General features: G+C 43.3%; 1 long non-coding RNA gene and 1 gene segment (V, D, J or C); one reads left to right on the forward strand and one right to left on the reverse strand.

Moving 5' to 3' along the window:
• The first annotated feature begins 3,696 nt into the window (after window positions 1-3,696).
• LOC118078113 (immunoglobulin mu heavy chain-like) overlaps window positions 3,697-24,390 on the forward strand; it is a 75,705-nt gene continuing 55,011 nt past the window's right edge. The window contains 2 exon segments of the C gene segment in view: window positions 3,697-3,821; window positions 4,043-4,343. Of these exon segments, the coding sequence occupies window positions 3,773-3,821; window positions 4,043-4,343 (350 nt within the window).
• Window positions 6,076-22,536, reverse strand: LOC132593064 (uncharacterized). The gene is made up of 3 exons (XR_009558490.1): window positions 22,424-22,536; window positions 11,782-11,902; window positions 6,076-6,542 (listed from the first exon to the last, which is right to left on the reverse strand). It is a non-coding gene; the product is annotated as an uncharacterized LOC132593064 (long non-coding RNA).

Consider the following 24,390-nt stretch of genomic DNA (forward strand, 5'->3'; position numbering starts at 1 on the left):
GGTGCTCTTTGCCCCTCTCTTTCTCTTATCCCTGCTCCCAGGTAAGTATCTCCTAAAACATTCTCTAACCCTTCCACAACTTATCAAATGAACTATCCTGAATGTTAGATATGATATTTAAGGGTATGACAATTCACATGACCCATGTGCTTTGGATTATATTAGCAATGATGCTGTTAAGGTGCTACACCCAATATGCCAGGAAGTTTGGAAAACTCAGCAATGGCCAGAGGATTGGAGAAGATCAGTCTACATCCCAATTCCAAAGAAGGGCAGTGCCAAAGAATGCTCCAACTACCGCACAATTGCGCTCATTTCACACGCTAGCAAGGTTATGCTTAAAATTCTACAAGGCAGGCTTAGGCAGTATGTGGACCGAGAACTCCCAGAAGTGCAAGCTGGATTTCGAAAGGGCAGAGGAACCAGAGACCAAATAGCAAACATGCGCTGGATTATGGAGAAAGCTAGAGAGTTCCAGAAAAACGTCTACTTCTGCTTCATTGACTATGCAAAAGCCTTTGACTGTGTCGACCACAGCAAACTATGGCAAGTTCTTAAAGAAATGGGAGTGCCTGATCACCTCATCTGTCTCCTGAGAAATCTCTATGTGGGACAAGAAGCTACAGTTAGAACTGGATATGGAACAACTGAGTGGTTCAAAATTGGGAAAGGAGTACGACAAGGTTGTATATTGTCTCCCTGCTTATTTAACTTGTATGCAGAATTCATCATGCGAAAGGCTGGACTAGATGAATCCCAAGCCGGAATTAAGATTGCCGGAAGAAATATCAACAACCTCAGATATGCAGATGACACAACCTTGATGGCAGAAAGCGAGGAGGAATTAAAGAACCTTTTAATGAGGGTGAAAGAGGAGAGCGCAAAATATGGTCTGAAGCTCAACATCAAAAAAACCAAGATCATGGCCACTGGTCCCATCACCTCCTGGCAAATAGAAGGGGAAGAAATGGAGGCAGTGAGAGATTTTACCTTCTTGGGCTCCTTGATCACTGCAGATGGTGACAGCAGTCACGAAATTAAAAGACGCCTGCTTCTTGGGAGGAAAGCAATGACAAACCTAGACAGCATCTTAAAAAGCAGAGACATCACCTTGCCGACAAAGGTCCGTATAGTTAAAGCTATGGTTTTCCCAGTAGTGATGTATGGAAGTGAGAGCTGGACCATAAAGAAGGCTGATCGCCGAAGAATTGATGCTTTTGAATTATGGTGCTGGAGGAGACTCTTGAGAGTCCCATGGACTGCAAGAAGATCAAACCTATCCATTCTTAAGGAAATCAGCCCTGAGTGCTCCCTGGAAGGACAGATCGTGAAGCTGAGGCTCCAATACTTTGGCCACCTCATGAGAAGAGAAGAATCCTTGGAAAAGACCCTGATGTTAGGAAAGATAGAGGGCACTAGGAGAAGGGGACGTCAGAGGACAAGATGGTTGGACAGTGTTCTCGAAGCTACGAACATGAGTTTGACCAAACTGCGGGAGGCAGTGCAAGACAGGAGTGCCTGGCGTGCTATGGTCCATGGGGTCACGAAGAGTCGGACACGACTAAACGACTAAACAACAACAACAACAACAACAGCAATGATAAAACTGCACAAGAAATAGCCTTAAAGTTCTGGCTGGGCCTACTGCCTAACACTGGTTTTCCTTGTATTTCCCTCCCTCCAAATCCCTTCAGGTGCTTTCTCCCAGGTCACATTGAAGGAATCTGAACCAGGAGCAGTGAGACCAGGAGAGACCCTCGAGCTGACCTGTACGGTCACTGGGCGCTCTGTGACAAGCAGCTACTGGTGGCACTGGGTACGACAGACCCCCGGGAAAGGGCTCGAATGGATGGGAGCGTGGGTTGGAAGCACATACTATGCACCATCTCTCCGAGACCGAATCACCATCTCTGTGGATTCTTCCCAAACCAAGTACTTTCTGAGACTGAGCTCTGTGACAGCTGCAGACACAGCCATGTATTACTGTGCAACTGACACAGTGGGACAGACTGAAGCAGAGGCTTGTACAAAAAGGAGGAAGTGGTTAGAAAATAGAAAGCAATGCAGCATAGATGCCCAGTTCTCCTTAAAAGAAAGCACATCATTTTGAAATCACTGAAGGTGTGCTCCTCTCTCTCCACTCTCCACATCCCAAGTTGACACAAACTGCGGCAAGGAAGGAGAATTGCATTAAGAAAAGAGAATCAGGATAAATGGCAGATTCTGTTGCTGTAGAATCCATGCTTTCAAGCACAAATCAGCCGCTAAGATCATGGAGACACTAAGCTCCACGAGAGCCATTGATGAGCGCATGAGACACAACTCAAGGCTTAGGGGGAAAGCTGCCTTTTAAGCAGTGACAACAGCCTGCAGCACAAAAGGCAAACCCTGTGAGAGTGGGGGGGGGGAGTGATTAAGCAAGACCATTTTCATTCATTTCATTTACTCCAGAAAACCCAGCAAGTGTTGATAGTTTGATTCATAAATAACTAGTTGATGGAGCAAAGTTGGGGGAAGGGTTGTGGCTGACAGGTAGAGCTTAGGCTCCTGCCACATTCAACCCCTGGGAGAGACTGCAGTTTGAAACCCTGGAGAGCTCCTGCCTGTCAGTGTAGACAATACTGAACTAGATGGAGAGTAGTGTTACTAGGTTTACAGCGGTTTCCTATGCTTCTAAAAGAACGTCCTTAGGTAAGATCAGTACAATTATGGAGTCAGCTCCCACTTTAAATTTTATTAAAAGCTATTGCCTCTCTCTTGTTAGGTTCAATAATGATGACAGTGTCACCCAGGCTTGTTAAACCGTATGAAATAAATCGCTTTTATGATCTCTCAGACCAGCCCTCAGCTATATTCTCCTTGTCTAGCAGGTGGCAGCAGAGACAATCCTTTCCAAAGCATACGACAAGTCTTAAATCTCCAGACTGACAACCACCTTCAAAGTCTCACAGGAGAGGTTCTTAGAGGCAAGGAGACTCAAAGCTACGAGCTCCCGGGCTTTACATGAAATGACTTCCACATAAGGACTCTTTATTGGAAGTGGAGGGGCAAAATGGATCTGCACACTTGTCCCCTTCTAGAGGCCAACATAGCCTACAGCCCATCAAAAGCAAAGGGTATCAACAAACAATTCCATTGTTAAGGCTTCATGGATGTTGCAGCACAATCTGATCTGTGCTCTCCTCCACTCCTTGACGGGTGTCTTGTGTCATTTTTGTGACTGTTCCATCCTATTCCACATAGTGCTATATTACATACCCTTCAAGTGTCCTGGGGCATCCTAGAATAATGGAAGCCATCCTGGCTTCTAATTGTCCCAGAATGTCCTGTTTTCCCCCCTCCAGCACCGTCGAGCTTGGAGAAAAGGATGACCTGGCACTTGTGCTTGCAGTGGTGGTGCACTCTCATGCAAGCCAACTAACTCGCACGGTAGCACCATACCAAAAGACAAACATCCCAGTTTTCATCAGAGTAATGTTGGAGGATATGATACAATATTTATGTTTTATGCTTACAAGACATCCACTCAATGTGCTCATCTAAACACAAGAACTAATGCTGACTCCTATTGGTTCTAAATGGTGCTCCTGCCTTTATTATGCGTAGCCTTTTTTGCATTATGCAAATTCTCTCACTGCCTCCCAAATTCAAATAACAGGCTCCTTGGTAACTGAGCTTCATTGCAGCTGAGGAGAAAAGTGGCCTCCATTCCAGTATTATTGTTCTTCATTCCTATTTTTACTTTTGTCCTCTGGGGATAAAAAAAAAACCGATGTTGGTGATGCTCTTTGCCCCTCTCTTTCTCTTATCCTTGCTCCCAAGTAAGTATCTCCTAAAACATTCTCTAACCCTTCCACAACTTATAATGAACTATCCTGAATGTTAGATATGATATTTAAGGGTATGACAATTCACATGACCCATGTGCTTTGAGTTATATTAGCAATGATAAAACTGCACAAGAAATAGCCTTAAAGTTCTGGCTGGGCCTACTGCCTAACTCTGGTTTTCCTTGTATTTCCCTCCCCCCAAATCCCTTCAGGTGCTTTCTCCCAGGTCACATTAAAGGAATCTGAACCAGGAGCAGTGAGACCAGGAGAGACCCTCGAGCTGACCTGTACGGTCACTGGGCGCTCTGTGACAAGCAGCTACTGGTGGCACTGGGTACGACAGACCCCCGGGAAAGGGCTTGAATGGATGGGAGGGTGGACTGCAAGATCATACTATGCTGCATCATTCCAAAACCGAATCACGATCTCTGTGGATTCTTCCCAAACCAAGTACTTTCTGAGACTGAGCTCTGTGACAGCTGCAGACACAGCCATGTATTACTGTGCAACAGGCACAGTGGGACAGACTGAAGCAGAGGCTGTACAAAAAGGAGGAAGTGGTTAGAAAATAGAAAGCAATGTACTATAGATGCTCATGTTAGGATTTTAGCTGTCCTTTGCTGCTTCAGCAAGGATTGGTATGTTTGGTGTAAATCACATGAGTGTCATGAATGTCTGAGAGTGTGAGAATGGAAGACAGTCTTATCTCTTCCTTCTGGGATTGTTATTGTATTTTTTTTATAAATGATTTTTATTAGTTTATACAACAATACATCTCCATACATTCTTTCATAATTGTCTCAACCTAATTCTTAGAACCCAAAATATATATATTAAAAACAAAACAAAAAAGAAAATATATATACAATAATTCATCACATTTGAAAGAATAGGACTTCCTCGGGTTCCCCCTTTCCGCGGCTCATTGCAAATCATTATCGGCAAATTCTAAAACTTACTTTTCTAACCTATTTACAACATCCATTTCTTATTTTTTATCATATTATATCCTTAAACAATTTTTCCAAAATAAAACTCAACTTCCTTTTCTAACCTGCAACTTCATAATTACTTATAATTCTCTTCCTACATCAATTCTACAATACTTTTTAAAATAAATTCAGAACTTCTTCCACTCCTCTTCCACTGCTTCTTCTCCCTGTTCACGTAGTCTTCCGGTCAATTCAGCAAGTTCCATATAGTCCTACATTTTCATTTGCCATTCTTCCACCGTTGGAATCTCCTGTGTTTTCCAGTTCTTTGCTATCAATATTCTGGCTGCGGTTGTGACATACAAAAACAAGCTCAAGTCTTTCTTTGGTATTACTTTTCCTACTATGCCCAGTAGAAAGGATTCTGGTTTCTTAATAAAGGTGTTTATAAACATCTTTTTCAATTCATTATAAATCTTTTCCCAGAATGCCTTAACTAGAGGGCAAGTCCACCACATGTGATAAAATGTTCCTTCTACTTTCTTACATTTCCAACATTTAGTATCTTGGTTATGGTAAATCTTAGCAAGCTTTACAGGTGTTAAGTACCATCTGTACATCATTTTCATAATATTTTCTCTTAAAATAGTACACGCTGAAAATTTCATATTCTTTTTCCACAACCTTTCCCACTCCTCCATCATAATATTATGTCCCACGTCTTTTGCCCAATCTATCATAACTTTCTTTGTTTGTTCATCCTTTCTATGCCACTCCACAACAAATTATACATTCTGGAAAGATTTCTTGACTTTGGTTCTAACAACTCTGTTTCCAACTTGGATTTTTCTTTTGAAAAGCCATTTTTCTTATCCATTTTAAAGAACTCATTTATCTGATGATATTGAAGCCAGTCATCCAAATTGCTTTTTAGCTGCTCATCTCCACCCCCATCGTTCTGCCCGGACACTGAGGTCCAGTACCGAGGGCCTTCTGACGGTTCCCTCGTTGCGAGAAGCCAAGTTGCAGGGAACCAGGCAGAGGGCCTTCTCGGTGGTGGCGCCTGCCCTGTGGAACACCCTCCCATCAGATGTCAAAGAGAAAAACAGCTACCAGATTTTTAGAAGACATCTGAAGGCAGCCCTGTTTAGGGAGGCTTTTAATGTTTAATTGTTTTATTTCATTTTTCTATTGTAAGCTGCCCAGAGTGGCTGGGGAAACCTAGCTAGATGGGCGGGGTATAAATAAATTATTATTATTATTATTATTATTATTATTATTATTATTAGTTTTTAACTTAAACTGGCCTTCTTCTTCTATCAGAATATCTCTATATCTTAGCCATTATTATTATTATTATTATTATTATTATTATTATTATTAGTTTTTAACTTAAACTGGCCTTCTTCTTCTATCAGAATATCTCTATATCTTAGCCATCTGGTTTCCATATTTAACCTTTTTTGCACCTTCGCCTCTAGAGGTGAAATCAAATTAGGTGTTTTCCTTTCTAATAAATCTTTATACCTTATCCACATTATCTTTCTTTTCACCCAACCAACTGATTGTACCAAGTGATTCTGAGATGCACTGTTATCCTCATTTATATTCAACTACATTTTAATCTTGAAGTCACAGATACATCCCAAAAAGTCGTGCAGCTTCATAACCATGAACAAGACAAAAAAAACAGCAAAACCACCTTTAGAATTTGGGTCATACCAAAGGTCCACTTAGTTCAGCCTCTGACAGTGGCCAACCAGAAGCCCTAAAGGGAAGCCTGAAAGAAAAACCTGAGTCAGTGCAAGGTCACTTGCCCCTCCTTGAAATCAGATGTGAGCCAAACGATTTGAGGAGAATAAAAGCCTTTAATGGTTTGTGGGGAGTTGAGCTTACTGTGGCTGCAGTGGAAAGGGCTGGTACTGTGCTGTTTTTATTGTAATTATTGATTTGTTTTAAACAGATTTCATATACAGGCAATCTCCCATTTACACGGGGGTTACGTTCTAAGGTAGGCATCCTCAAACTCCCCCCCCCAGATGTTTTGGACTATAATTCCCATCTTCCCCGACCACTGGTTCTGTTAGCTAGGGATCATAGGAGTTGTAGGCCAAAACATCTGGAGGGCCGGAGTTTGGGGATGCCTGTTCTAAGGCATTGCATGCATCAGTGAAATCGTGTATCCATGAAACACCACTGAAAAAGCTTGCAAACACTCCATTCCACCTCCATCCTGCCCCATTCCACTCCTTTTTGTGACATTTTCTTTCCTTCTAAAAATTTTATTCCATTTTCTTTTTCAATTCTTACAAATATCACATATTCATAACCTCCATTTTACATTCCCTCTTCCCACCTCTCCTGGGCTTCCCCCAACTTCCACTTCTGATTTATTTTTCCCCTGTTACACACTGCTATCTCTAACACCATATTATTTCCTTATTTTCTACATATTTAAAACAGCTGGAGGGCCAAGTTTGGGGGTGCCTGGTTTAAATTATATTAATGTTTAATTGTATTTTAGCCTATCTTGATTTCAGCAAGGCCCTTGACAAGGTGCCCCATGATATTCTTATAAAGAAGTTGGTAAAATGCGGGCTAGACAATGCTACCATTCAGTGGATTTGTAACTGGCTGGCTGACCATACCCTCATCAATGGCTCCTCTTCATCCTGGAGAGAAGTGGCTAGTGGGGTGCCACAGGGTTCTGTCTTGGGCCCAGTCTTATTCAACATCTTTATGAATGACTTAGATGATGGGCTTGAGGGCATCCTGAGTAAGTTTGCAGATGACACCAAATTGGGAGGGGTGGCTAATACCCCAGAGGACAGGATCACACTTCAAAATGACCTTAACAGATTAGACAACTGGGCCAAAGCAAACAAGATGAATTTGAACAGGGAGAAATGTAAAGTACTACACTTGGGCAAAAAATAATAATGAAAGGCACAAATACAGGGTGGGTGACACTTGGCTTGAGAGCAGTACATGTGAAAAGGATATAGGAGTCTTGGTAGACCACAAACTTGACATGAGTCAACAGTGTGATGCAGCAGCTAAAAAAGCCAATGCAATTCTGGGCTGCATCAATAGGAGTATAGCATCTAGATCAAGGGAAGTAACAGTACCACTGTATTCTGCTCTGGTCAGACCTCACCTGGAGTACTGTGTCCAGTTCTGGGCACCACAGTTCAAGAAGAATACTGACAAGCTGGAATGTGTCCAGAAGAGGGCAACCAAAATGGTCAAAAGCCTGGAAACAATGCCTTATGAGGAACGGCTTAGGGAGCTGGGTATGTTTAGTCTGGAGAAGAGAAGGTTAAGGGGTGATATGATAGCCATGTTCAAATATATAAAAGGATGTCATATAGAAGAGGGTGAAAGATTGTTTTCTGCTGCTCCAGAGAAGCAGATACGGAGCAATGGATTCAAGCTACAAGAACGAAGATTCCACCTAAACATTAGGAAGAACTTCCTGACAGTAAGAGCTGTTCGACAGTGGAATTTGCTGCCAAGGAGTGGGGTGGGGTCTCCTTCTTTGGAGGTCTTTAAGCGGAGGCTTGACAGCCATCTGTCAGGAATGCTTTGATGGTGTTTCCTGCTTTGCAGGGGGTTGGACTGGATGGCCCTTGTGGTCTCTTCCAACTCTATGATTCTATGACTCTATGATTCTACGTTTGATTTCTCGATGTATTTAGTGGTTCTTGCTTTTATCTGTAAGCTGCCTTGAGTACATATCATAATAATGAAAATGATAATAATAACTGCTATGGAGCCCTGCAGTGGGAAGAATCTCACTATTTTTACTTTGTCGCAGCAGCCATCCTGTCTGCCCACACTCAAATGTACTGGAATGATACTGTCTTAAGGGCATGGGAGGATGAATAGCATCAATAGGAGCTCTTTCATGTAAACCAGCAATGAAATACTGGGATAGAAGGACATTGGTCTTACAAAGTAGAAGGCTGTTTCCTATGCTCCTATAAAGAACATCATCAGGGGTGCAAGGTACAATGTACTGTGAATGAAAGCTCCAATTAGGGTAGAAGGCAAAAACTCCCCCAGCCCCACGACCCCTTGATTGGAGTCATTCCCGTAAGCAGGTCTCATCTATCTGCTCTGCTTCTTAAGTGCAGGACCAGATGCGACTGAACACCCTATATGCAAATCACCTGACCAGGCCCTTTGTGCTTAAATAGCACCATCCAGCATTGCTCCATGACCTGGCTCAGTCCCTTTTTGTTTTGTACTGAGAGAGAGAGAGAGAGAGAGAGAGAGAGAGAGAGAGAGAGAGAGAGAGAGAGAGAGAGAGAGAGAGAGAGAGAGAGAGAGAGAGAGAGAGAGAGAGAGAATATGAGTTTCCCATTGCTTTTTTTCATTCTCCTAAGCTTCTCTCCTGGTGAGGATTTATCCTTTGTATAAAACCAAAATGTTTAACAGAACACAAAAAGATTCCCGATCATGACACAAATTCTGCATTCTTTTATAGGTACGTGTTCCACTCCACAGATAACCCAGTCTGGTCCAGGACTGGTGAAGCCCGGAGACTCCTTCAAACTGACCTGTGCAGTTTCTGGGGTTCAAGTTGGTGATTATTATTGGGATTGGATCCGGCAGCCTCCAGGGAAGGGTCTGAAATGGATGGGAGATATTCAAGACACGGAAGATGGTGCTGGTACTTTATACAGCCCAACATTTGGAAGTCGAATCAGCATCACCAGGGACACCTCCAAAAATGAAGTATATCTTCAGTTGAGATCTCTGGAAACTGCAGACACAGCAATATACTACTGTGCGCGGCACAGTGAGCCGGAGCAATCAAGCATCTGTGCAAAAACCACAATCAGTCTCAACCACCTGCTCAGGAACTGCTGGAATTCTGTTTCCAAGAGACATGTTGTTGTTTAGTCGTTTAGTCGTGTCCGACTCTTCGTGACCCCATGGACCAGAGCATGCCAGGCACTCCTGTCTTCCACTGCCTCCCGCAGTTTGGTCAAACTCATGTTCGTAGCCTCGAGAACACTGTCCAGCCATCTTGTCCTCTGTCATCCCCTTCTCCTTGTGCCCTCCATCTTTCCCAACATCAGGGTCTTTTCCAGGGAGTCTTCTCTTCTCATGAGGTGGCCAAAGTATTGGAGCCTCAGCTTCACGATCTGTCCTTCCAGTGAGCACTCAGGACATAGATGAAGCTAACTGTCAAGTTGATTAAAGCATTTGTCTTTGCGTAAATACCAGCAACATGCCTTCATGATGGCACACAATGAATTCCATTAAAGTCATTGAAGACACACCTCCAGGCTAGATGAAGAACTATGATGTCATGTTCCATCAGATGATTTGATAGGTCCGCTCACCTGATTCAGTGGGCGGCGTTGCGGTCGGGTCCGTCAGTGCTGGGCAGGGGCTCAAGGGGCACGCCCCAGTGACCAATCAGCACCAGTGGGGGCGGGGCCGCAGGGAATTTAAACCATGGTACGGTGGGGAGATTGTCCTCTCGCACCCTTCACCAGATCTCCCACCCCCTGCCTCTTTTTCTGCTTTGCTGCGCTACGACCTTGCTATGGACTAATGTTGGTCGTCATATTTTTAATATTTTTTCCCCACTTGGCAGATTGGCTCCAGCCATTTGGTTTTTGCCTACCTTGAAGCTATGGTCACAGGTTTGTGAGGTTAGGCATTGGGTAAACCTTTGTTTGGATGGAGGTGAGGTTGTAGCCTCCGCCTGCGCTTCCTTATTAAGGGTATCCTGTTAAAGGGATCCGGGGCGTGGATTTTGTCCGATGCAGCCCTCCAGATGTTTCTGGATTTCAATTCCCATCAGCACCAGCCAGCATGGCTAGGAAATGATGGGAATTGAAATCCACCGACATCTGCCTGCGATAAAGAGTGCATCATGGCTATAGGAAGTACCACAATGACCAGGCACCCCCAAACTCGGCCCTCCAGATGTTTTGGGTCTACAACTCCCATCAACCCTAGCTAACAGGACCAGTGGTCAGGGATGATGGGAATTGTAGTCCCAAACCATGTGGAGGGCTGGGTTTGGGGGTGCCTGACAATGACCCTATTCAAGCCTAAAACTCCATTTTTCATCCAGTAGACCAAGGAGAACTACATTCATTGATTTATCATACCCACCAAATCTGGGTTGTTGTTTTGTAACAATGAAATTTATAAGAAACACTTAAAATTAGAAATCAGAAGAGACCTCATTGCCTTCCCTAGGTTGACGCTGGGGACAAAATATAGAGCGCTGAGGAACAATGCTGTGTACCAGTGAGTAACAACGTGTAGAGTCCCACATCCATGGACTGCATATCGAGATCACATATGTAAATAAATTCACATGGTATTAATCTGTCTATATTCTTTTATGAGAAGGAACATCCCATATCCTTTCCAAATTTCTGAAGAGTGCTCCATCAACATTTGGAGTGGAGGCTTGCATGGTATCCCTCACGATTTCAATTTCACAGTCAATGGTTTTTTTGTAGAGGAATACATCACTGTGGATCCTGGGAGTAGCACTGTAACATGCATCCTAGTCAAATCATCCATGTTCACAAAGAAAAGACACCAATGGAGAAGGAAGCAGTAACAGTTCACATGGGGTTGGGCTAGATGACCTTTGGGGTCCCTTCCAACTTTACAGTTCTATGATTCTATGACATTATAACATGTTGAGTGTACATCTACAAAGCAACTGCTTGTCTGGAATCAAAGTGGGCCAAGCGTATGTTTTTCGCTCTCCCGCTTCTTCACACATGAACTTTTTTTTTATTTAGCTACATGATTTTCCACATCTGGAGGGTCATGTATTGTACTAAGAGAGAGCGGGGGGGGGGGGATATTGCGGTCCAACTCTTGGCTGTAATTTGAATAAGCATATTGAATAAGCACATCCCATATAGGTACTTATCCCTAAGACAGATCTTAGAAAATCAGTAGGGAGTTGAGGGAGCAATAGTTCAGCTCATACAGAAAAATCAGCGATGGTCAGGAAGGACAACTCAGCTCACCTGCTGATGGATCTGAAGTTCTCTAGGGCCAAATTAGTGTGGTTCTCTCTCAATCCAAAACCTTTTCAATCCAGGCGATTCATCAAAAAATACCAAGGTGCAGAGATCCATGCCAAATTGTCTATTAAAAAACAAAACAGTGATCTTCAAAACCAGGAGGAATTCTAGTATATTCAGATGATCAGCAATCCAAGCACACTCCTATAAAACTTTCTGTTCATCTACTTATCCATTTTGATATAAGTTCCTCTTGACTCTGCAGTATTCTCTTCGCTCTCTGCATCCGAATTTATTCTCAGACAGGAAGCCCACGTGATTCCTGTTTCTGCCCATACTATTAAAGGAGGAAGCTGGTAAAGACCCATGAGGGTGATAGGGCAGATGGGATGAGACCAAACCAATTACCAGGATAACTATTTAGTAGATGGAGCAACAGGGAGACACTTTCACCCTAAGATTTCTTGAAAATCAGCTCAATTGGGCCTTGCCAAACAAAAGGAGGCCGAATGACCAGGGAGAGCGGGAATTTATCCTGGCCCTGGGCGGGGAGCCAAGTGCCACCATTGAGCAGTTGTTCCCATGCCCAGGGACACACCCTCACAGCCCCACCACGATTGGATGTGCCGCAGGCATATGATCCAGCCTGCCATTTGCAGTTGAGGCCCCAAGGACTGCCCGCAATGCCGCCCACCGAAGCAGGCGAACAGACTTGCCAAATAGAAATATGGAGGGGGGGTTTCAATTTGTTTCAGGTGGAAAAGAAACCATGAGGTGCTTTTCCTCTTCGTATGATTGGAGCAACAGAATTTAGAAGCAGCATCTAAACTATCTGGGAGAACTGGATTTCTGTCTATCTCTTTTCACCATCTGCCTTTCGGTCATTTTTCTTTGTTAAAGGTAAAGGTAAAGGGGCCCCTGACCATCAGGTCCAGTCATGTCTGACACTGGGGTTGCGGTGCTCATCTCGCTCTATAGGCCAAGGGAGCCAGTGTTTGTCCACAGACAGCTTCCGGGTCATGTGGCCAGCATGACAAAGCTGCTTCTGGCGAACCAGAGCAGCACACGGAAACGCCGTTTACCTTCCCGCCGTAGCGGTCCCTATTTATCTACTTGCACTTTGATGTGATTTCGAACTGCTAGGTGGGCAGGAGCTGGGACCGAGCAACGGGAGCTCACCCCGTCGCAGGGATTCGAACCACCGACCTTCTGATCAGCAAGCCCTAGACTCTGTGGTTTAACCCACAGTGCCACCTGGGTTTGTTAGCTACATATAAATCTTTGTTATAAAGGGAGGAGGATCCAGTTCACACCAAATGCAAATTTACCAATTTTGCATAGTACTACTTGTTTCTTCTGTGGTGCAAAGCTACCGTGGGCCCTCAGACTCTGTTCTGTTGGGATATACCATTCTTCCTTTGAAAGCCACCACTATAGTTTGGCTAGCAACTTGGTCTTCATCATGATAATTTAAAAATGACACAGGAGTATTGCTAAATCCTTACTGCAAATTTCTACACATGCCTTGAAGTGAAGACGACTCAAAGCCCAGTTTAATCATAAGCCATACAAATGAATGCATGCCTGTTCCCTCAGTATGCATAATGAACTTCCATCTGCAGAATTTGCAAAATAATCCGTATTTCCGTATTGCAGAATTTGCCATATTTCTGGTGAACAGGAAGATGTACAACCTCATAAATAAAATGTACAAGTGGCTCACTTAAGTACAGTTTAGTACATGCAAGACATGCAAGACCTATTGGTGTTTTGTGAGGGGTGTTTATTATTTTTATTAAATTTCATGAAACACATACTTATAGCATATATGTGAATTACAAAAAAAAAACCCCACCCAAATCCTTATTATACTGACAATGCTTCCCTTTCCCTCATCCTCCCTCCACCACAGCCAAGCACAAACCATATCTAGGGAATATCTAAGACACATGACTTCCCTCAAGGAATCCTGGGAACTGTAGTTTGTTAAGAATGCAGAAAATTGTAGCTACTACAGTTCCCATGAACCTTTGGGGGAAGTGGTATGTTTTAAATTAGTATTGCATGTGCAGTGGATGTCAAACAGCCCTGTGTGAGGTTGGGAGCAGCTGTCCAGCAGCTGAAGAACAGAAGAGATGAAGGAGGCCATCCTAAGGCCCAGCAAACTGTAGAGTTGGGTTGGTTGAGTGATGGTAGACAACTAGGCCCAGGGCTTCCTTGGTCTTGCCTGCAGAGGAGCCATTATCATAAAGGAGAGCACTGTGAACACCACAATGCCTACGGCCAAGTCTGTGTGTTGACCACAATGCCTACGGCCAAGTCTGTGTGTTGACTTTCCTATTCACATGCAAGACTCTTCTGCAACAGAAAGTGTTTAATTTATGTGTCACCTCTTTCTGAAAGAGCAACCAGGGAAGACCAGCTCTTTCCCGCCAAGCGTCAGGTGGGGAGACCTCTTTGCTTAACCCAATTATCGCTCGTTGTGATGTTGCTAAGAAAAGGAAAAACCAGCAGCTATTGGTAGTCACAGTGAAAAGGATTTTTCACTCTTTTGCTTGTCCAGTAGATGGCAGCCATGCCCCATAAAAATCTGTGCCAACAGTATGCCAAACCGCATGACCACATTGCCACAAGATTGTGATGCACCTTATCATAGAAAGTTGCTAAATCTTTAAATGCTCTTCTTCAAATGTGTGAGCGTTCACCCCTTTCCTTTTGGGTAACAAAACATGTTCCTTTGAGGAACATGATATTGTCCTACTGCACATCTGGGCACGGTCTTGGACTAATTCTACTCAGAAGTAAGCCCTATTGAATTCAGTGGGTCTTGCTCCCAGGTAAGTGGGGTTAGGAGTGCAGCCAATGTCAGTTGAACTTAGGACCCAGTGAAAACAATGGGGCAATTTACTAATAACTTAAGTCCTGTTGATTTCAGTAAGAAGGCCCCAAAGGACAGTGTTGCAAGTGTGTGTGTGTGTGTGTGTGTGTGTGTGTGTGTGTGTGTGTGTTCCACCTTGCTCTCTGAATCATGGTGAATTTTCAACCTTTTAAAAAATAAGGTATTATATGGGTTTTTGTTGAACTACATAACACAGTGGGGGGCACATGATGTCAAGCTATTGCACCAATATATCCCGTGAGGGCTCTGGACAAGGGGTCAGCAACCTTTTCCAGCTGTGGGCCGGTTTATCGTCCCTCAGACCATGTGGTAGGCCAGACTATATTTTGGGGGCGGGGAATGAATGAATTCCTATGCCCCACAAATAACCCAGAGATGCATTTTAAACAAAAGGACACATTCTACTCATGTAAAAACACGCTGATTCCTGGACCATCCGTAGGCTGGATTTAGAAGGCGATTGGGCCGCATTTGGCCCCCGGGCCTTAGTTTGGGGACCCCTGCTCTGGACTATCCTCAGAAGGTGAACAAATATATATCCAAAGCTTTCTGGGAAGGCTGCATAGGAAAATGAAGAGTTCTAGGTCACCACAACCTCCTCTACATACAAGTGCAGCAATGCGTAGCTAGAGCACCCAGATCACTGCCTCAAAAAAAATTCGGAGAGAAATGGGAGTTATTGTCAAGGCTCCATTCATGGTGCTCCATTCACATGCGTATGCAAAATCTCAGTGGAGACAAAGAGAGAGAACTGACAGCTTTACTCCATTCACTATGTTTGAGCCAGAAGTTAGAAGGTTCAGCATGAAGCAAACGGGTGCTGTTCTGCCTCCCCAGGAACAGCGGGTGGGAGGAGACTAGAAGTGTCTCCTATTCACTGAGAGCCTGCTGTGGAGGCAGCATTGGGCAGGGGCTGCTGAGGAGGAGGCGGCAGATCTGGCAGCCAAAGGAGTGTGCTGCTGCTGACAGTGTGACAGGTAATGCACTCCTTGGAGGCCGTATCTGTGGATCCTGCTGCCTGAGGCGGTTGCCTAACCCTGCCACATGAGCATGCTGGCCCTGTTGATGGGAGCTGGAGTCCAGCCTCATCTGGAAAGCCACAGATTCTCTATCCCTGTCCTAAAGTCAGCCACATCCACAGCATATTTATATGGAAAAGCAGCATACAAACTTAAAAGGATTCATAACAATTATGAATAAGATAAACATTGCTGTTAGTTTTGACTTGAGGGTGTTGGTGACATGATATACTTGCTCACTCATTCGCTGGCAGAACTGGAAGGCAAAACATTCACACCAACATTACAGACACTTTTGTACAGGGAAATGTAAGGGTGTTGTTATAGTTATGGGAGCTATGCCAAGAACATACAGCCATTCATTCATCCATCCATCCATCTCCCAGACAACATGCATTCATGGAAGAACTTGAGTCCTGGAAACCCATCGGTGCTGGTTTTCTACAATGGCATTTGAACATGTTCTTGAATCCTTCAGATTTTGCCAAGCCATGTATCATGGTGCATATTCTGGCAACTACCACAGTGATTGATGCTCTGTCAAAAACTGCTGCACCAACACAAATCTTGATCAAATCAAGTTACATCCAAATCCTACCTTCTACATACATGAAACAATCATTTTTCTGCAGGACAGATTTAAGTGGGAAAGAGTTGTGGCAATTAAAAAAAATGACTGTTTTTCTAGCAGGCCAATCAAATATCTAGAGAGACTGTTTTTTTCACTTCCTCCAAGTAAAACATAATGTTCCTTCCTTGTGTGCAAGGAACTGATCCTTCTCATTTGAGAGGAAGGGCATATATATATATATATATATATATATATATATATATATACAGTACACACATACATATATACATACTAGCATGCCATTTTGTATTAGAGGGTGTATTTTTAAATCTGCTGATTTTATTTGACATCTGATCTTACCAGCACTTTTAATATATTATGTAAACTGCTCTGAGGTTTTGATGATTAACAGGTGTAAACATTCTGTTAAATAAATTAAAATAAAATTCTCAAGCACTTTCCCCGTGAAATCTGTATTCCTTCCCCCAGCACATACCCTGATACACTATCCACTGCCTCAGGCCGCCAGCAGTTCAGGGTTGAAGCTCAGGTGGATGCCAAAACCAGGGAAAGTAACTATCCAAAATTGAGCAACACAAAGATGGCAGCTAACGGGCCCAAATACATGACCAGTGGATTAGCTTCAGCTGGTCGGCCACCAGTTGGTCAACAATGCTCTAGGCCAGGCATCCCCAAACTTCGGCCCTCCAGGTGTTCTTGGCCTACAACTCCCATTATCCCTACTTAAGAGGACCAGTGGTCAGGGATGATGGGAATTGTAGTCCAAAACATCTGGAGGGCAGCAGGTTGGGGATGCCTGCTCTAGGCAGATCCTTCACGAGAGCACTGCATGAGAAACAGGTGGTCCCTTCAATATCCAGTCTTGCCATGGGATTTTGCACAGCCCTGCAGCATGGTGTAGGACACTGGGGTGGCAGCTATCACTGTGAAAAGAAGCCTATCAAGTACAGTTTTAACCAGCAGAAAGTGTCATACCACTAAAACTGCAGCAATCTGAAATGTGGTAATTGCTGCCCCCCCCCCAAAAAAAATCAGCTGCAAATGGTTCCAAGTTTCACATCAGATGTCCAGTTGCAAGAATAAAATCAATTTCTCAAGCACTCTCCTCTGAAAATTGTATTTCCCATCCCCCCCCCCTTACACACAATCAATCGCCTCAAACAACCAGCAGTTCAGGGGCAATCCCTATAAGATGCCAAAAACAGGGCAAGTAGTAGGAGCATCTCCACCCCCATCGTTCAGCCCGGACACTGAGGTCCAGCACCAAGGGCCTTCTGGCAGTTCCCTCACTGTGATGTGGAACCAGGCAGAGGGCCTTCTCGGTAGTGGCACCTGCCCTGTGGAACGCCCTCCCATCAGATGTCAAGGAAATAAACAACTATCTGACTTTTACAAGACATCTGAAGGCAGCCGTGTTTAGGGAAGTTTTTAATGTTTGAAGTTTTACTGTTTTCAATGTTCTGTTGGGAGCCGCCCAGAGTGGCTGGGGAAACCCAGCCAGATTTACCGGGTATAAATAATACTATTAGTAGTAGTAGTAGTAAAAATCCAAAGTCAGGCAACCAAGGATAGCAGCTGACAGGCCCTAGTACATGAGAAGCGGACACGGAGCAATGGATTCAAACTTCGAGAAAGAAGATTCCACCTAAACATTAGGAAGAACTTCCTGACAGTAAGAGCTGTTCGACAGTGGAATTTGCTACCAAGGAGTGTGGTGGAGTCTCCTTCTTTGGAGGTCTTTAAGCAGAGGCTTGACAGCCATATGTCAAGAATGCTTTGATGGTGTTTCCTGCTTGGCAGGGGGTTGGACTGGATGGCTCTTGTGGTCTCTTCCAACTCTATGATTCTATGATTCTATGACTGGTAGACTGTTTTAAGCTGGTTGACCACCAGATGGGCTGGAATTATCCACAAAAATCATTCATGAGATCATTGCATGAGAAACATGTGACACCTCCACTAATCACTCCTTCCATAGGATTTTGTACAGCTCTGTAACATCATGTACGATGGAGTAGCAACTCCCACAGTGAAATGAAGTCTATCAAAAAGCTTGTAAGAGCAATATAAACCAGCAAAAAGTGTCACATGGCTAAAACAGTAGCAATTTGAAATGTGGTCATTCCACCACTGCTTCCCCATTTCAATCACAAATCGTTGCAAGTTTCACATCAAATGTTGACTCTGAAGGATATTTCAGGTTTTATACATAATACCTTTAAATCTTCATATGCCAGATGCAATGCATATGCACACTGATTTTTACAAATCCCCCTAGGGCAGAGATGCAAAGGTTGTGGCCTTCCACAGGCGTTAGACTACAACTCCTATCATTCCCTGACTTTTGGCCATGCTGGCTGGGACGAATTGGAGCTGGAGTCCAGCAACATTTGGAGGGTCAAAGATTCCCTATCCCTGTCCTAAAGCCAACCGCATCCACAGTAGTGAATGCTGGCGAAGGTGAGGACAAAAGCTTTGTGAAGAAATGTGAATTAAGAGGTTTTGCTTGGACATCTCCCACCGCGCAAGTAAGTTGAGCAGTGGCCACTTTAGATGCTTCTTCACAGATCGAAGAGAGCCCTGATGTTTCTCCTCCTCTAGGCAATGAGATTTCCATTTGTTTTGAGCCTCTCAGTTTATCTATATCTTGAATGTTATCTAAACCTGCAGGGTTGCTGTTTTAAACTTGCGGACTAGGCTGACACATAGCTAAAAGTCCTTCCTCATTACTTCTCAGACAGAACCAGTCAGCAAACCTGTTATAATGGTTTTGGAATAGGGAAATATCATGGTGCTAACTATAGTTATGGGAGCTATGGCAGTAACATAAACCATGTCCCAAATGCCATCTGCCCAAACAGTCAACCATCTCCTAGAAGACCTACATTCATGGAAGAACTGGAGTCATGAAAGCACTTTGATGCTGGTTTTCTACAATGGAAAACGGATAAATTTGAAAGTGTTGTCGAATCCTTCAGATTTTTGTCGAACCTTGTATCATGGTGTATTATTATTATAGCGGGAGCTACCACAGTGATTGATGCTCTATCAAAAAGCTGTTCTACCAACCAACAACCGGATGAAATCTGATTGTGGCTGGATCCTTTTCTCCAATTGCAAACATGAAGTGATACTTTTTTCCATGTGGGACAGAATTAGTTAGAAAAGAGACTTGGCAAATCGTGGTGGTGGTTGTTTAAAGTGCTACACGTTCCCTAATACATCAATCAAAAATCTATGGTGACTATTTTTAATGCACTGTGATAATTTTTGTTTCTGGTGGCAGTTCACTGTGCTGTGCTAAAGCCCACTTTGGAAGCACTCCCAAGTTTGGTGTCTTTGAGGCTGTGGCATGACATGGATGTTGCTTTCAGCAAGAGGTGACTCAGAAGGCCGACTGTATACCCAGAGAAGGCCAGAGCAGTCCCCATGGCCAGAATCGTAAACAAACATACTGGGAAGAAAATAATTTTAAATTAGTGGGGCTCAGAGGAGAATGAGTTGTGTGGAAGCCTTCAACACCTCAGAGCTTCCACTTCCTCAGTCTCTCTTACCTCACCATTCTCCCTCTCTCTTTCTCTCTCTCTCATACACACAACAAACTGAGGGGAATTCACACAACCGTGTCCGAGGTCACGTGTTCATCAGTTTGTTTGTTTGTTTGTTTGTTTGTTTAATTAATCAGTGCTGGTTTTCTAAAATGTAGTTTGAGGTATTTGGAAACTATGGGATGTGACCAGATGAAAAACATGGAGTAAGAGTGTTCAAAGGAAACCATGCCAACTGCTACCAACCATCTAAGGTAAAAGAGATTCTATTGGTCTTAAATGGAGCCATGAGCAAAAGCCTAAGTGGATGGAAGATCTCAATGAGCATTATTGTGGGATCCTCTAGATTTTGCCAAGCCATGTAGCACTGTGTGGATAACTGGCCCTACACAATGGTGGGTCTCCTGTCAAAAACCTCCTCAGATTATGTACAGACAACTGTTTCAAATGGCTGCTCCTGCTAAATCATTTATTCTGTTTCATACATGGAGTGCTATTTCTCTTTGGACCCTGTTTAGGGGTAAAGGACCCTTATAGTTCATTAAAACATTTTTTTTAAAAAAAATCTAATATGTCAAGGAAATATATATTATGGGTGCAATCCTATGCAAGCATACTAGGGATAAACTCAGTACTCTTGAGTAAGATAAGGTAAAGATAAAGTACCCCTGGACAGTTAAGACCAGGCATCCCCAAACTGTGGCCCTCCAGATGTTTTGGCCTACAACTCCCATGATCCCTAGCTAACAGGACCAGTGGTCAGGGATGATGGGAATTGTAGTCCAAAACATCTGGAGGGCCGAAGTTTGGAGATGCCTGGTTAAGACTATGGGGTGCAGCACTCATCTCGCTTCAGGCTGAGGGAGTTGGCATTTGTCCACAGATAGATTTCTGGGACATGTGGCCAACCTGACTAAACAATAAAGCTGGCTGTATTTACGTAGGTCCCACTGGGATTAATGTGGAAAATTAGCAGTGATTTAACGCCCATTAATTCCAGTGGGGAATCTGAGTGCAACTAACTTCCTTGTGAGGAGCCAACCCTACGAGCTTGCACCTCTTCCAAGAGGAATGTTGTTTTATTTTATGGATACTTACTATTATGGTGATTATTATACACACACACACACACACACATAATGTAGGTTCATTTTTGCAATAGACATCGTCACCAAGGTAAATATAATTTATGGGTAGCAAATATGCAAATAGAAATTTGGTAATTAAAAAAATAGAAAGGAAGGGGCAATTGTTCACCTTTTTTGTTTCGTGCTCAACTCAGGATGAGAGAGCTAATTGCTCAAGACACAGTTTCATTTTTTTTAAAAAAAATATTTTTTTATTGAGAAATTTTTTATAAAGAAAAAGAACAATGACATATCTTACCATAATCAAACATTCAAATCATCCACACAAGAAAAAAGAAAACAAAAAAATATTTACAAATCAAGATGATAATTAATTCTAACTTAATTTCACTCATGGACTTCCTCGTGCCCCCTGTTTAGTGGTTCATTGCATGTCCTTTCGCGCAGGTTCTATTCATATTTTATATCTATAATTACCATTATCAAGACACAGTTTCAGTCACATGCAGAACACTTGGATTTTGCATAGGAAGCTGCCTCATAAATACCAAGTCAGATCATTGTTCCATCTAGGTCATTGCTGTCTGCACTGACTGGCAGCTGTTCTCTAGGAATTCAGACTCTCCCAGTTCTACCTGGAGATGCTGGGGATTGAACCTGAGACCTTCTGCATGCAAAGTGAAGACTCTGCCACTGAGCTACAGCCCTGCCCCAGAAAGAACTCCAATCCGAACAGGCTCTATGGTTTTTCTGAGCTTACAGAGCACGGTGTAACAGACTGGGACAGCACATCAGTAAATCACATTCCAGAAGTAGCAAGCACTTTGTGAACTTTTGTGGGGGGGACCTAGCATATCTTTTCAAACTTATCAAGAGTATGCCATCAATTTCTTCAACATTTCATCTCAGGGAAATGGAATAGCCGTTGACCTTTGTAAGTCACTGTCCCTTAAGGAACCTTTTCTTGGAGCAATCTGTGATATCCTGCCTACACTTTCCCACCACACACTCCAATTTTCTGTATGGGAGTGAATCACTGTGATAGATACGGGGGTAGCGGCACAGTGATTAATGCCCTTACAAAATCTTCTGTGTTCAGAATGAAAGGATGAGATAAACTGAGATAAACTGTGCTAGATGCATTGTTCCCTAACAAATTGACCATGCACGTTGAATCAAAATTACACAAGCAAATGCCTTTCAACATAAACTTAACAATGAACTCATATGTGCATGAGCTTCTTAAACATATTCTTCATCCTCTTCTCTATATCTGATTTTTTCCCCTCCACACACAGTACTCAAAGGATGAGATTAGATAGATGATAGGTGACAGATAGATAGATGATAGATCTGTCCAAATCTTGTCTATGATTTGCACTAATAGTTTTGCTTCACATCTCAGGTTTCGAAGGAAGTTGAAAGATCTTCAGGGCGCCTCAAAGGGGAACATCAGAGAAGTTCAAAGAGTCAAAAGGAGGACAGTAAAGACACCTCACCTTATTATGTCCTGGTGATGTTCAAGCAGATGTTGTTGGCTTCTTGTCTCACACAGCAAAAGAGCTTTATAATCTTTGAATATATTTATATATTGTAAATAATTCAAGATGCAGATCTACACCGAGTTTCCATTTTGAAAAAGACAACTGTAAAAAAGTTGCAGCATATGTGTGAAATTAACCTCTCTGCTCAGCAACAGAAAAACATGATCACTCCTGTGCTTCTGTGTAGTCGTCTACTACTCAATTTCAACATACAAATATTCATGTACAAATGTATTATTTTAAAAAGAAACTCCATATGGTTCCCTATATAACTTGGGATGAATCGCTCTCTTCCCATCTATCTTGTGTCCAGCTGAGAATTCTTCACCTCAAAATTTGTCGCATTTAGCGTGACTGCTGTTTACATCTCGGCATATTGAAAGCCAACTATGCCGCTGAAGTCACTAGCAAATAAAACTGGCATGTCTCTAACAGTACCATAAATTAATCTCGGACAGGAAGCCCATTCTGTTTCTGTTTCCTCACACAGTTTGAGCAGGAAGTTGGCAAAGACCTTGAAGATGGTTAAGCAGATGAATGAGATGAACGAAATTAAGATCTAGAGTCAATTTATACACCAATTTTTGAGGTAGAAAAGTCACTGCATGATGACCTTCCCCATAATTGTTGGATGACGGAGAAACAGCGAACTTGGTCTAGATGGAACACTACCAGAAACACCAAAATTCTACTTCTTGGTGGAAGGCCATATGCCTTCATACACAATATATTTACACTCAACAGAACTAGATATATTTCCATAGTAGAGTTTGTGATTGGTGGCTGCAGAATTCCATACATTCTCCCTTCCTCATCCATATACAAAAAGGATGTCTTGAGTGCTGATAAGCATTTTAGTACTGGCACAAACCATTGTGTGGGGGATATAACTACCACAGTGTTACTTCTCAATACAAAAACTCCTTCTGGAGATACACGCAGGTATGGGCGATGCTATCTTTTGGCACAGGCAGGTCCTTTCTCAAACTGGCACATGAACCTCTGGCCCCTTGACATCTACCACAGGTTCCCACAAAACCACTCCTAAGAAAGCAACATGGACATCGCCTTCTGTTATGCTTCCACATCATCCTCAGCCTCCCATTGGTCACATTGCTGATTGACAGGGGAGCATGGACCATAGCTTAATGTTACTATTGCTGGGTCTTGCAAGTTCTGCCAGACTGCTTTTTGTAGATTTCAGCTCGGCATTCAATACCATTCTACCGCGACATCTGATAACTAAATTGGGAAATCTGGGGCTCCCGCTATCACTCTGTAGGTGGATATTGGACTTTCTTTCAAATCGCTTCCAGAGGGTCCGGTTGGGCCCTTATCTGTCTAACATGCTTAGGACTAACACAGGAACACCACAAGGATGTGTGCTTAGTCCGCTCCTTTATACTCTTTATACCTATGATTGTGTCGCTGCCCACCCTAGAAATGTTGTTGTTTAGTCGTTTAGTCATGTCCGACTCTTCGTGACCCCATGGACCATAGCACGCCAGGCACTCCTGTCTTGCACTGCCTCCCGCAGTTTGGTCAAACTCATGTTCGTAGCTTCGAGAACACTGTCCAACCATCTTGTCCTCTGTCATCCCCTTCTCCTAGTGCCCTCAATCTTTCCCAACATCAGGGTCTTTTCCAAGGATTCTTCTCTTCTCATGAGGTGGCCAAAGTATTGGAGCCTCAGCTTCACAATCTGTCCTTCCAGGGAGCACTCAGGGCTGATTTCCTTAAGAATGGATAGGTTTGATCTTCTTGCAGTCCATGGGACTCTCAAGAGTCTCCTCCAGCACCATAATTCAAAAGCATCAATTCTTCGGCGATCAGCCTTCTTGATGGTCCAGCTCTCACTTCCATACATCACTACTGGGAAAACCATAGCTTTAACTATACGGACCTTTGTCGGCAAGGTGATG

Source organism: Zootoca vivipara, chromosome 13 (assembly GCF_963506605.1).
Source record: "Zootoca vivipara chromosome 13, rZooViv1.1, whole genome shotgun sequence".
Taxonomy (NCBI): domain Eukaryota; kingdom Metazoa; phylum Chordata; class Lepidosauria; order Squamata; family Lacertidae; genus Zootoca; species Zootoca vivipara.